Genomic DNA, 14,775 nt, shown 5'->3' with positions numbered 1-14,775 from the left:
GATCTGGGTGTATGTTATTCGTAAGTAAATAAAATCATAATCGAAACCAAAATCGAGCCATCAAAAACCATTTCATGTGCTAAAAACGTGTTCGTTTCGGATACAACTTCCCCCAATTACAAATTTTTATACAGCAAAGCTCAAACATATTTTTTTCATTATAAATATTTGTCATATTCTCGTGGTAAAAAACTTGAACGTTCCTTTATCTTATTTGTTCCTTCAAGCTCCCAAATACTCGTTTATAGTAGTGTCACACAGATGAAGACCGGAAGATGATAATAATGATAAATTTTGATGATAAACGTAGCAAACATAAAACGTGAAAGTGCCTAACGTTACCTGTGGGATGCAGCATATATAATGACTGGCACATAGTTGAATTTTCGTCAGTTGTGCCGTGGTTTTGTGAACTGTAGACGCTCGTGCGCTTGAAAAAAATTCTATTCCGTTGGACCGATCACCAACTGTACTCTAGCATCATGGCGAATATGTACGGAGGAGATGTTATAATTATTATAATTTATTGAAGTGTAGACGAGCAAAAGGAAATAATTACAAGATCAAGATGACGAATCGAACAATCGCAACAACAAAGGCAAGAGGAGTAAGCGGTTTTGAATCTCTGGATTGACTACGGCAACGGATATGGACAACAACGAACACTGTCAACAGCAATACTTCGAAGAGGTGCCTCAAAAGCGTTTTCTTAGAGGGATGTTTGCTGAGTAATTTAGTAGACTACAAGCCCAAAATGTCTTAGACATGCATCACAATTACAGTTCATTTGTTTCAATAAAATGTAGTGTGCTTTCAACAGCTTGTACTTAAAAATGCAATGATTTTCGTTTTTATTTTTTTTAATGTGATAAAATGCTATAGTCTATAGCAAAATGCAATCCTTTTTTTTCAACGAGTATATAAGAGAGTTTCATTCAACAAGAAAATAGAGAACCAAAAAATTTATCATATTTGTCGTATAAAAATTTGTGAAAAGATTAAATACGGCATCGATTACCCATTTATTACATCGTTTTGCCTCGCTAATTGATAATACTTCAATCAGAGGTGGATTAATAAAAAATAATTTATAAACTTTTACCGAAAAATAAGAGTATGCAGATAACATTAAAATACTCCTTTCAACCGTAGTTACGTGATATGACATCAAATATTCTTAATTTCGTATTAGATCGATAACAAACCAGAAAATTAGTTTTGGGTTTTCAAATAAATATCTTGAAAATTCATCGTAACACGAGCAAATTTAATGGTAGTGTTAGAAAACATCGTATTCTAACGTCTGCCGCCGATGTCGACAGGGAACAGGATCGCGGCAAATGCCGACAAGGTCCTCCACTCCAGGGCTATCGGCGAAATGCCAACAAATTAGCACACAAAAACAGTAACCAAAACCACAAATTGCAGAGGATGCTAAAGTTAAATATTTGCATGGTATATTTCTCTAAGAAATCATGATTAAGGAATGAATCAATTAGCGAATAAAAGGATATTTGTTTGTTTTAGTAATACATAGTAAACAAAGGAAAGCAAAAGCAAAAAGGATGCATGAGTATGTAAGATAAAAAGTACTAAATAATATTTTTTATGGCAAGCAAAACGTCAAGGATACGTAAAGGATCAAAACTCTTTGCATGTGCTCAAAATGTGTTCAATTTGAATAACTCCTTACGCAATAACAGCTCGTGAAGTAGTTAAGCTCAAAGAAAATTTTCATGGAATGTTGTGTTCGAAAATATAAATTTGTCATAATCTTGTTCCAGAAAATTTACACATTTTTTTATCTTGTTTATTCTCACAGCACCGAGCCACTCATTTTTTAAATACAGCTGTGCCAAACAAATGAAAACAGGAAGATGATAATAAAAATAAATTTTGATGATACACGTAGCAAACATAAAACGTGAAAGTGCCTAACGTTACCTGTGCGATGCAGCATATATAATGACTGGCACATAGTTGAATTTTCGTCAGTTGTGCCGTGGCTTTGTGAACTGTAGACGCTTGTGCGCTTGAAAAAAAAATTATTCCGTTGGACCGTTCACCAATTGTACTCTTGCATCATGCCGATTAATCACGTGGAGGAATATAGCAATATAGTTAACATAATATGGTATCCTGATTAGGTGACAACATCCAAATAACAGCTAAATGAAGATGATAATTCGACCAATCCCAACAATAAAAGCAAAACTAGTTTGAAGGAATGAATCTCTGACTTGACTACGGCTATGGAAATGGACAATATCGAATACTGTTAAAAGCAACACTCTAAAAATGTCAAAAAAAAGAGAGAACAACTTACAGTTCTATAAAAGCACTGAAATGGTTTGACATGAATCAAAACTACAGCCCATTCGTTTAAATAAAACTTGTTTTCAAAAGCTCATACTAAAATATGTTACACTATTTCTTTTTTACATAAAATTACCCATTCATTACCTTGTATTGCCTCATCCATTGAACATGCTTCAATCAGAGGTGGATAGATAAGAAATCAACCTTAAATTTGTGTTGGCAGGTAAAATGGAAAAGATTTCTGAGCTACCGCTATCTCACGTATCAAGTATGCTTCATTTTGAAATAGATTGATAAGAAACAAGATTATATACCGCTTGTAAGAGTCTTACGCCATGCGTGTTTCAATAGTCTTCGTCCAGTTTTTTAAGAAGCAGGGTGTCAACTCAAAGTTAAGTGCTTAAGTTAAGAAACTATGGTCATACAAATCACCTTAGAAATCATCACAGAAAGTAATCTAAGATGGGAGTTTTTGACATCTTGATCCCTTTTGGGATGCTGTGCGCTGCGGTGTATCTTTTTATCATTAAGAAACTTCAGTACTGGGCGGACCGCAACGTGCCACATTCGAAACCAGAGTTTTTGTTCGGCAACGTTCGAGAGGTGAATAAAATTTATCACATCGGAGAAAGATTTCAGCAGCTGTACAGCGAACTGAAGGGCAAGCATCCGTTCGGAGGAATCTACATGTTCATCAAACCGGTGGCACTTGTGACCGATCTGGAACTGTTGAAGAGTGTTTTTGTGAGGGACTTTCAGTTTTTTCACAATCGAGGAACATACTACAATGAACGGGACGATCCTTTATCGGCACATTTGTTTAATATCGAGGGTCAAAAGTGGAGGACCTTGCGCAGTAGCTTGTCACCAACGTTCACGTCCGGCAAGATGAAAATGATGTTTCCGACGGTCGTGGCAGCAAGTAAACAGTTTAATGATTTTATGGAGGACACGATTCGCGAACAACCAGAAGTGGAGCTGAAGGATCTGCTGGCTCGTTACACTACCGATGTGATCGGGATGTGCGCGTTCGGTATCGAGTGCAACAGTATGCGCGATCCTGATGCTGAGTTTCGCGTAATGGGAAAGAAAATCTTCCAACGCCCCCGGGGAAAAGTGAAACTTTTGCTCATGAATGCGTTACCAAGTGTAGCCAGGATGTTTGGAATCACCGTGATTGCACCGGAGGTGTCCGATTTTTTTATGAACGTCGTGCGCGATACGATCAAGTACCGGGTGGAGAACAATGTGCAGAAGAATGATTTCATGGACATTCTCATTCGGATGCGCAGTGATAAGGAAACAAAGTCGGATGATGGTACGCTCACGTTCAACGAGATTGCCGCACAAGCGTTTGTGTTTTTCTTGGCCGGATTTGAAACATCATCGTCCTTGATGGCGTTCACGTTGTACGAGCTGGCTTTGAATCCAGAAATTCAACAAAAAGCAAGACAATGCGTGAAAGAAGTGTTAGAGCGCCACAACGGAGAGATGACATACGAGGCTGCCATGGAGATGCACTATTTGGAACGAGTGTTGAAAGGTTCGCTTTTTGAAACTTAGTTAATTGCAGACATACTTATCGTTTTATCTGACCATTCGCAGAGTGTCTCCGAAAATACCCACCGATTTCCGTGCATTTTCGAATCGCGACACAGGACTACCTCGTTCCAGGAACGAACACGGTGCTTGAAGCAGGAACCTCAGTCATGGTTCCGGTTCTAGGAATTCATCACGATCCAGAATATTTTCCCGATCCCAATCGTTTCGACCCCGAACGGTTTACACCCGAAGAGGAAGCGAAACGACACCCGTACGCCTGGACACCGTTTGGAGAAGGACCAAGGATTTGTGTGGGCCTCCGATTTGGGATGATGCAAACACGGATCGGATTGGCGCGATTGATCGCGAGTTTTCAGTTTTCTACGTGCTCAAAAACCCTTGTTCCGATGAAGTTTGATATCAAAAATGCTATTTTATCACCACGTGGAGGAATGTGGTTAAAGGTGGAAAAAGTAAACGATCCTTAGAGAGGTTTTATGAAAAGAATTGCTTTTTGCGTTTTTTTTGTTTTGATTTAATTTGATTTGCATAGCTTCATAGCTGTTAGTGGTCTGTATTTAGCTGATTAGAATTGGGAACAGGAACTATAGGTTCATCCATAACATTCAAAGTTTTGATGATACTTGATTGAAAGCGCTTTTTGTGGTGATGACCGTATCCCGTAGTGTTGCTTATTGTGCAATAAACCTGTAAAAAGCACAATTTACCTTAGAAATTACTGTTTGTGAAAGTAAATTCCTGGAAACATACCGTGGTTGAATTAAACGTCGTGCAGTTTCGCAAATGACTTTGAATTGGTTGGGTGATAGTTAGGAGCACTAACACTGCACATACCACGAATAATAGTTTGGCCATACTGCATCAACTTTGTGAAGCTCGCTTTCCAACTGCACGCCAGTGTATGATCGAAATTTTGAGCTGCGAGGCATGTGTAACTTATATATACCCTGTTGGATTTATGTCCATGTTTTGTGTTCTATTCATTAAATGGACAATAAGAAGAAAAAACGCCTGCAATATTTGTTAATTCCATTGTGCATTATGGTACGAATTCGACAATTGAAGAGAGATCAGAGCACGAGTATTGTGGTTTGATTTAATGTGCCACTTTTTGCAATGATTTTTTATGTGAAACAAATTTAATATTTCAACGCTCGGTAGCCTAGAGCATTTCAAAGCTGTATGAAATATTTCAAAGTGTTCGAAATATTTCACTAAAACGCTTAGCTTTTTCAACGATGCACTGTGTGTTATAAATATAAAACCACTATATATTTTTTTAAACTTTTCACAGCAACGGTGTAATTTTGAATTGAACATTAAGAAATCTTTACTTGATTTACGTACCATAGAGCTAAAGAATAAATTGACCACCGTTTAAATTTCAAATCTGTGAAAAGATATTCTCATGAATGGTAAAGTTGCGAGTCAACAATGCAGCGAGCAACGTAGTTCTAATGCTTTTTTTGCTTCATATTGCGATTTTATTGATATAATTGCCTTACAAAACACTGCTAGCAATAAAAGACTTTTATTTTTGGGATCAATATCTATCAGAAACAAACGAGTAATGTTCCGGTTTGGTGATTTGAAAAATAAGGTTTTTTTTGTTTCATTATTTGCTTGACATCTGCAACGGTCACTCTCGAATGTCGTACAATATATTTAATCGAGACGACCACCAGATTTGTTTTACAGAATGCATCTGAGAATGAGGTTGTTTAAAGGAGATGACTATCGCTTCCTCACAGAACGGATGATTCGAGAGAATCCGTGAAACACGCCCTTCAAAAACGCAGCTTCATCAGTCCCTCGTTGACACGAATGTAAGAAACATGGGGGCACATTCACCAAGTGTCTGTTTGTTTCATGCCACGTTAGTGGCCTTTCCTAGAGTTCTGCTCTGTGTTCTTCTGCGTTAGTGAAGCTTTGATTTTACACCAACCACAGCGAGTGGCAGCAGAAGAAAAAACAGGGACAATGGGTAGCGGTATCCCCTCCTGGCGAACCGCAAAAATCACCCACCGGAAAGAAAAACATGCTGCGAAAATTAAAGAAAAACATCAGCATGCGACGCCATTTTCTCAATGTGATGTAGCACGAAGGGCACCAAAGGTGTTGCCAGTTTAAGGGGTTCGTTTAAGGGATGTGGAGGGCCTCACGCAACCGAAGAGAGTGTGAGGGATGAACATTTTTTTTTCACTCCGCACAGAATAACCAAAATGAAGAAAATTTCATGATGATGGCTGTGGTTCGCTTCTTCCCTGGTAGCGGCCCGTGCCGCTGGCGCTGTATACGTTTGAACCACCACCCGAGGTGAAGGCAATACATGCCCAAACACCATGGTAACAGCCCGAGTGCGGCTGTAGCTTTTAGTATAATTTCATAAAAATAACACCGTCACGCTGGTGGGCACGCATCCCTCCCATGGGCGCCCTCCACCGATGTTCATCCTTGTTTCACCAGCATCAAAGAATGGTGCGCCAGCTAATAACCAGACGCAACAACCCGCTGGTTTCAAACTCATCCCCACACCCGTTCGGTGGATGTTTGCGAGGACGTGTTTTCCATCTCATTCACTCCTCAACCCCCACCCCCACCCCCACGTGTGAACATCAGCGACCCCGTCCATGGGGGGTTGCAGGATGCGAAGCGAATGATGGGTTTCGGGTCGATCGTAAATCCACCAGGCTGGCCAAAAAGGCGGCAGCTACTCGCTACCCGCATGTTATTAACCAGCTCGTAAGCGAATCGGGTAAGGGTCTTGGGGGTCGCATCCCCATTTTCAGCTCGTGTCGAAAATCGCACTGAGTGTGATGGACTGTTTGCTGTCCTGCCGCACACAGTGACACGCACGTGGGACGCACGAGGGTTGCTATGGGCAACCCCAGCTGATCGGTGCTCGGCTGCGTTCGGGTGCGACCTTCGGCAAGGCCGGAACAATCCCGAAACAGCTCGAAACTGCTCGAAAAGCTCCCTCGCACGAGCTTTCCTAACAGGTGGCAAAGCTCGCGCGATGCTGCTCTGGGAGTCTGCGTGCTTTTCGTGTGCTCCAGCATCCAGCCGAAGCCGGGCTGGTTTCGGTGATTCGGTTTCGTTTCGCAAGCGGTCGCGACACGTCCTTGCCAGGCTGCGTGCCAGTCGTGCAGCAGGATACGCGAGTGAAGCACACACACTGCCCCAGTGAGCGCACGGTCTGGTGTCGAGAGGCGAGCGCCTGAACCGTTGGACCGTCCGTGGTCAGTGTGCCAGTAGGCCAGCGAGTCAGCAGGGACGGTCTGGTTGATCCTTGTGGAAGCTGTGAAAGTGAAAGCAACAGCCTAGCCGCGCGTGGAGCTCGAGCTGGTACGGGAACCATCCGAGGAGCGAGTGCAAATTAATTTCATCAAGTTCCTGAGCCACTGGCAAGTTGCCGTCGAGACAGGACGTGCCAGACTCTCGGCAGGGCGGTTGACAAATTTGAACGCTTTACGCTTCCAAAGCGTCGATCGCCTGAAGGGACTTTGAGTGAAGCGACGGCTCGAGCACCCGTTCGGTGGTGTCTGACGCTGGCTACCTTCCGGCCTAGAGCTTAATTCATCCAAGCGTGCCAGGGGATTGAAGTTTCAATTCAATTACTAGCAACGGCTTAACGAATACGCGCGTATCCGTTCGCGAGTGTCCTTCTTGTGTGTGGTGCGGTTCCGTTGCGTGTTTCGTGCTTATGTGACCCGTTTTTTTCCGCGCTGTAAATCTCTCCCCGTGTGTGTAAACGTGTTTTGTGTGCAGTGTCATGTGAACGTTCGTGTGTATGCGTGCGTGTGTGTGCGATTGTAAAAATACAAATTATCCTTCCCCTTAACTAGTCGTTGCCTGATTCCGCTCGCTTGCATCAACGCCTCGCGTCTTCGTCAATTAACGTTTGATCGTGCTTGATTCGGAAAGGTGTTTCTTTTCGAGCGCGCGAATGAAAAGCGAAAATTCATCGAAATAATCAATTTCAACCGGAGAAAAGCACCCGAGATCATCCCTAACCAACGACTCTCCCACAGCCCACTAAGCGGTGCGCTGTTCATTAAACGGCGCGTGTTTTTAAGAAGTGAGCGTGTGCTAGTGCGTTTTAAATTGTGCTTTGTGTTTTGCGCCCAAAGTGCGGCTTATCCGTAATTAGGGTGAGCTAGTTCGTGCGAAGCGGGAAGCAACATTCAGCAAATTCGTGCGTCGAAACCTAAACCAGCAAACAACCAGCCAACCGAAACCGTCCGGGTTGGACGGGTTTTCAAGGAGGGTTTGCTCGGCTTCAGCTTGCCTTCCGGCATTGATCTAGTGTCTGTGCGGGAGTGGCTTTTGGGGGCGCACCTGTGTGCGTCTCTGGCATGGTGCTGAACCAAGCGTACCACCCAGCGGTCTTATCGGACGGTTTGAGATTGGCTTGGGGGGAAATAAAACCCCGTCGGATGTTCTAGGTAAATGGTTGCAGGTAAGTCGAGGAACGCCACCGTTCTCATGTTGCTGCCATCATAGCTGGGACGATTGTTGATGTCGCCGTCAAAAATGCGTACAGAAAAGGGCACGTGTATTTTATGGAAATGTTATTTATTTGCTCGATTCAGCGAAACAGCACGTGGGATGTTGTTGTGTGTGTTGTCGCTCAAAAAAAAAAATGTCCGATCGGTGACACCGCTCTGTGACGAGCAAAGTGCGTGCACGGTCTTCGTTTGGTCTGGTAAATACATATTTATGGTGAAGGGTGAATGTACGAGCCCGAACGGTAGAGTTATACCGCGAAAGGAAAGCGAAAGATGAAAGGCAATGTTCTGGGAAGGCGAACCGATTCGCAGCACAATATTGCGACAGAAACCACGTTTCTTTGAAATGGTTAAATTTAATGGGAACATGATATGGTTTTGGCGACAAAAATTGCTGTCGATCTTTGTCTCAATATGTGTGGTTCGTCAAGCGCAGAACCCACCAGAGTTCATGGGAAATTTATCGCTCTGCATTGCTCTACTTGTGCACCCATTAGCAGCACGCTGCAGGCTGTTCCATGGAAACTTTCAAGGCTGAACGCAGTGACTGCAAACGGAAATCTAATCCAGCTAAAAGCCAGCCAGGGCTGGTGTATTGTTTTCCACACTCGTTGGGGATTTTTGTTTTGCTTGTTGTACTGTACTCAATGTACTCTTTCTGCAAGCGCGAAAAAAGGCATCGATCGCAGCGGCTATCACCATGGGTGGGCGAGTGCTTGTTCGCCCGTTTTGCCATGATAGCTTGATAGACGAATGATAGCTGTTTGATGCCAGCCATTGAAAGCATACTCGTCTACGTCCCGTAGTCGGTCGGTCCCAGGTTCCCAGACAAACCGATCGTCTCTACGTGCGTCACACGTCGTGGCAAGATTAATTATGATGGATACGGTCTCGCGTAATAGGATATCGTTTTGCAGCCGCAACTGGGATGAGCAAATGCTGACCGCGAAGGCACGGCATCGTCGAATTGCTGCTCTACATTTCGTGTTACATGTGGTCACTCAGCATCATCGAGGCTTTTCCCATCGCTGGCTGGCTGGAAAAGCGAGGAAAAAATAAAGAGTAAAAAAGGCTCCTGCCCACCCTGGCGATCTGGGTTAATGATGTGTGTGTTTTTTTTGTGGATGAAAAATACACAACAAGCTTGCTTAGCCGAGCCGGGACGATGGTAAGTGTCCGAGATGCCATCGGGCCTAATTTAATCATGGAACCAAATCGTAATTGGATGCCGCTAGCGACTACCTCCGACATTCGGTCGCAACGATCTCGGCCAAGGTGTTACGTAATGCGTTCCATCCGTATGCGCTGTCGGAAACGTGTGGTCGTGGCGCAAAAAAAGGGCCCCTCCAGCCATCTGTTTATTTTGAAGGCTGAATGTTTGTTGTTTCCTGCCGTTGCCGCATCCTGAGAGGCGGATTCGGGACGCCATCCTCAAGGCTACCTGCCCACGTACGCACACGCGAGGAAATGGAAATGATACGCAAATTGCGTGTGTGCCAACGCTCGGCACGGGAAGCGCACGTGCTCGATCGGTGGAAAAACGGGTGGTAGGAAGCGGTCGGGATCGATTTATCCGACCGAGATTTTGTGCCCGGAAAAGCGGACGCTTTGGAAAAACGTGGGATGTGAAAAAAAAGACCGACGGCGTACGGGCGCGTGGAAAAGGACCGCCGTCGTCGGAAGACGAATGAACTGGAATAGGCAAGAAACGGCAAACTGGCCGGCGTGTATCGGAAGCAATAAGAACCCGGGCACGCTAACGAAGAGGCAACGGAAATAGGCCGCTTCCGTGCTCTATCGTGCTGCTGGAATGCGCATTCCACGAGCCAGCCGAGTGACCGCGCTGAGGTCGGGCTTCTTTGCTGGGAAAGAAGGGAATCCACCGTTCACCCCACCGGATCGATACGTAAATCGTATATTTCCAATTCAATCGTGTCGGTTTGATAAAGTGACGCGTGGAAAGGCGAGGCCACGATGGGTGCTTTATTTTCCCGCGCCGGTAGAAACACGCCAACCTCCCGGCGAGAAGTCTGCCGCAGGGAAATCTCAGCCGATGCTCAAGAAAAATCTCTTTCCCCCCAGGCGGCTGGACTGTGCGTTGCGTAACGGCTCTTCTTCGTCAACGGATGGTCTGCTGCGGTGCGACGAAATGCGACCACGATGCCAAGGCCACGTGGGTGTGAGGTGAAAATGTGCCCCCCAAAAGCGATGGGCCACTAATCCGGCCGCCACCGAAAAGCATTATTGATCGGATCACATTTCAGCGCGATGCCGGCAGGCAGGCGCAAATTCCCCTTTACGGCTGCCCGGCGGTGATGGAGGCATGCGGGTCACACGCTTCTCCCGGGTTCCGAGCTCCTTTTCTGGGGTTTTCCGCCAGCGCTCGTTAGCCGTTTGCTAACGGTGGATGCTGGCGGGAGTAATGATAAAATAAATACACTTTTTATGACTCCCTCCGGTGTGTCCTTTCGGACGCCGCTGGTCGTCACAGCCAAGAGGAGGAATTTACCCCACCAAGTGGTGTTGGGGGGAGGGGGGGGTGGTACAAAATGGCTCAGGCTCGGTAAGGAATGGGACCCAACGTTGAACGCACGGACGGTACTCACGGGACCTGAGGAGTTTTCGACGACGTTCGATACATTACCGGCTCGTTACGTCGGAAATTAATTTTAATTCCATCGAGCACCTCGACAGTCGGGGTTTGGCATTTTCCCCGGCCGTTAAAGGTTGAGGCCTTCCACTGCAGATCATTGTGACGGCAAACGGCGGGGGTCCGGGCTCGTGTGACTAAAGCCTACGCTCTGGCGATGGAGACGCCTGGTGGTTGGTGACCGATGGAGGCGCCCGGTGGCCGATGAAGGAGGTAATTTTATCGCTATCGTTCCCGGGGAGCTTGGCTTCACGGTGGCGATATAAATTAGGGGACGATTTTGCGATTTAACGCTAGCACGTGAACCATCAACCGAATGCCTGCGGGTGGCTACGGTAGATAGGCCTATGAAGGTTGGCTACGTCCCACAGCACTTTGAACTTTCATCCCACGGGGAACCGAACGTACCAGGGGCGAACCTCTACCCGTTCGGGACACACATCGCTCCGGTAACATCTAGCTTCACGCAAAATTGGCCGATAAAGCGGGATTGATAAGTTGAACTCATCTAAAATGGATACAAATTGATCCGAATCATTCCTCTTCAGCGCTAGTGGGCGAGGAATTTTGTCGGTGTTTAGCCCGCACCGGAAGCACCGGATCTTTCTCGATATTCGGTCCGCTTCGTTTTGCACTCCTGGGACACATGTATCGCTTTTACTTTTATCGCCAACGATAACGGCGAGCGAAAAAGCCGCCCCACATTAAACCGAAGGAGAAAGGCGAGAAGGTTTTCCCGGGAAGGCTGTAAGCGGGTGGAGTAATGATACTATTTATTCGTCCGAAACCGTTGCCGGAGGAACCAGAAGAGGGAGAAAGTTTTTGTTTTCTTTCATTTCAGCTTGTCCAAAAGCTTACCGATGGGTCTGTGTGTGGTACACGGCCTTGAGAGATGAGCATGAACAGGATGTATGGATGTGCGTTGTCGGCAATCGTAGAGTGCCATAAAAATAAAGCACCATTTAAAAGCCGCCTGTGCAGTGGATGTAAACACGTTGGAGCTTCCAATTTGAGCTACAAATGAGCGGTACTTGTTTTGTTTTGTGATCAAAACCAGGCCTTTTCTTCATCGCAATTAAATTGTTTTCTCATTCGTTGGCCTCTCGGGATCGATGTAAAGTGGTTGTGCGGAAGAGCATACAACGAGACCAAGAGCTTGCCACAATGTACATAAAATCGAGGCGAGTTGAAAAGTTTATTACATTAACCGATAAAATTCACTTCACTTGCTCAGGATATGCTGCACGTTGAGAATTCAATTTAGATGTTCAAAGTACCAAAAATGTGTTTGAGATTTTATTCTTGTTCAATGAATTAATGCTTTCATTATTTTAATTATTTATGACACTAAACATCTGGTCGAGAAAAACGGTGAATACAAATTATTAATAATTAGTTGATGGCATTAAAACTGGTTTATTAAAATCAGCTTTCTACTTTGGCCACTACACTATTCTTTATTTGAACTTGAAAAACAAGTTCCAATACTTATGCAAGCAGTAATGGGATCAGGCTTTCCATGGAAAATAATTTGTTGCAGTGTGAAAATGGAGCCCAGATTTTTCAGACTCACTGATAAATTGCACTATATTTTTTACTGTTTTTGCTTTGAATAAAACATGAGGGAAGCCAACCGTGAATATTGTAGAATTTCGCTCATTACGAACGATTGAATCTCATGTACCCACTCCGTGCTGAATTCCAGGTACGAAACAGTCCGAAAAATTGCACTTCGTAGGCGAGAGATTTAATTTTGCATACGCAACAACTGATTGCACCCAGCCATAATGTTCGTCCTCGGCAATGCAGCATGGATTATCCCATTAACATAATTCCCAACATCTACCACCGAGCGGCAGTCGAAACCCACCACCCACCGTTCAACAATGTTCGTGTCGGAAATGAAGCTTCGATATTTGTGCTGCTTAATCCTCGTTAGTTCACCATGTGCTGGGAAGCGGGACTCGTACCGGGTCAGTTCAGAAACCAGAGCAAGAGTTTGTCCCAGGCGAGCGTATCGGATGATGAAATCCACAATCGACTCATCGCCCTGCTCGGTGTCACCCTGATTAGTTTCACACCGTTTACCGTTCGTGTTTCGAGGCTTAAGAGGAGAAGCAATAACCGGCTACACACACGTTCCGGCCCGTGCTCGGATTAATTAAAGTGTACCGTTTCGGACCGTACCGGAGGCCGGTCTAGGCCCATTTCCTTCAATTGTGTCCTTTTCTCATGCACCTGCTAAAGCCCGTACGTGTGTGTGTGTGTGTGTGCATTGTAGGCTTTCCAGGCAAACGGAATGAGCCATCCACCCGCGATTACCCGCGAAAGAAAACGGATCTGAGAACGCTCCGGAACGCAAACGCTACCAGCCCAAAGGTTATCCGGCTCAGTTGGTTTCCGGTTGCTTCCCACACGATCCCACACGGTATATTTACCAAACGCCGAGGTGAAAATGTATCCACCACAAATGGTCACACACAGCGACGGTGTTTGCCGTGCCGATCCGTTTGCCGGTAACGTTTGAAATAAAATACGCCCACACCGCCACGCCTCGAGGACCTCGGGAGGGCGTTACGTTGGAATAACAAAAGAAATGGGTTGGAAAAAGAGACCCTGCACCGTTTCTAATGGTTGCGGTTGAAAGGAAACGAAAATCCGCCACGGAAACGCACCCGTTGGCGTTCCGACCGGTGATTTAATGAGCGCGCTCTGAATAAGCGCTAAATTGGAATTTCATTACAGTAGTTTTCCTTCCCGCATGTGGCTCGGATTTATTCATGGACTTCGTTTCGGTTCTGTTTCGTTGTTTAGTGAATTTTTTTACCCTCCCCCGGAGTGCGCATTCTCTCGCCTCGACACCTCGAGCGCCATGATTGAGCCTTCTAAACAATTCTTTCGAGGCGCCACATTATTCACTGGATCGGTGGTGGGTTACGCCCGTGCTTCTAACCGTTCCATCCGGTGGCTGCGTCGGTGAAAAATAATCGCAAAATGTGGGTGAACGAGCATTCCGGAGCCTAAAATTGCTTCCCTTTTCAGCGTACCGTGGTAAAGGTCTGTCGTGCGGGAAAAAGAAGGCCCCAACAGTTCATGAGACAACCGTGAACCTGAGTCTAACGACTAAAGAGGGAAAATAATTTGCATACCACGTACTACGATTGGATGCAAATGGGAAATTTGGCAAAATAAGTTTCCCGACCCGAGAATACGCGCTTCCCGAAAGCCCTCGGTGTGCTTTCAGCGTTTCCCACCTGATGCGAGGGCGCGTCCAACGAAAGCCCACGCGAAAGGAATGCAAAACGGTGGAACTGTGACATAATTTATCATCGTTGATGTGCCGTCGGTCGGTGGCGCTTTGTCGTCGAGAGCGTGCGAAAACGTCAGGCGCATTCGAGCGGGTAAGAATGGCTCGAGTCCTGTGGGCCTAATCACGAACTGACGCACTGTTGCACAACTCGCGCACCGAACACGGTTGCATCGCCAGTCACGATTGATGATGTTTTCACCCACTGACGTGCGATCAAACCGGACGCACGTGCCAGACGGTCTGCCTAGCTCGCTGGGTTTCGCTTGACGTGCTGCTTGGCTAGGCGAAGGATAGAATACGGCCCGATCGGTGGGGTAGGAATTATCGTCATCAATCATTTCGAAAGTAGCTTAGGCACTTTGGGCGCTCGCCTAGATTGCCGCGGTGCAGGGTGGGCTGCTCGCTGTTATCGATTTTGTGTTTGC

The 14,775-nt window shown here is 45.7% G+C and overlaps 1 protein-coding gene across 1 annotated transcript; it reads left to right on the top strand.

The window, feature by feature from the left end:
• The first annotated feature begins 2,781 nt into the window (after positions 1-2,781).
• On the top strand, positions 2,782-4,349 carry LOC128723996 (cytochrome P450 6a8-like). Its single transcript, XM_053817761.1, has 2 exons — positions 2,782-3,862; positions 3,925-4,349. The coding sequence occupies exons 1-2, from the start codon at positions 2,782-2,784 to the stop codon at positions 4,347-4,349; spliced, it is 1,506 nt and encodes a 501-aa protein (XP_053673736.1).
• The last annotated feature ends 10,426 nt before the right edge of the window (positions 4,350-14,775 follow it).

The sequence above is a fragment of the Anopheles nili genome, chromosome 3 (assembly GCF_943737925.1).
Source record: "Anopheles nili chromosome 3, idAnoNiliSN_F5_01, whole genome shotgun sequence".
Lineage (NCBI taxonomy): Eukaryota > Metazoa > Arthropoda > Insecta > Diptera > Culicidae > Anopheles > Anopheles nili.
This window is presented reverse-complemented; position numbering and strand designations above follow the sequence as displayed.

Bases quoted from the DNA above. Each gene is read 5' to 3' on its own strand.
- LOC128723996 (XM_053817761.1), top strand. From the start codon at position 2,782: ATGGGAGTTTTTGACATCTTGATCCCTTTTGGGATGCTGTGCGCTGCG. The intron at 3,863-3,924 runs GTTCGCTTTTTG...GACCATTCGCAG, and splicing joins TTTGGAACGAGTGTTGAAAG to AGTGTCTCCGAAAATACCCA.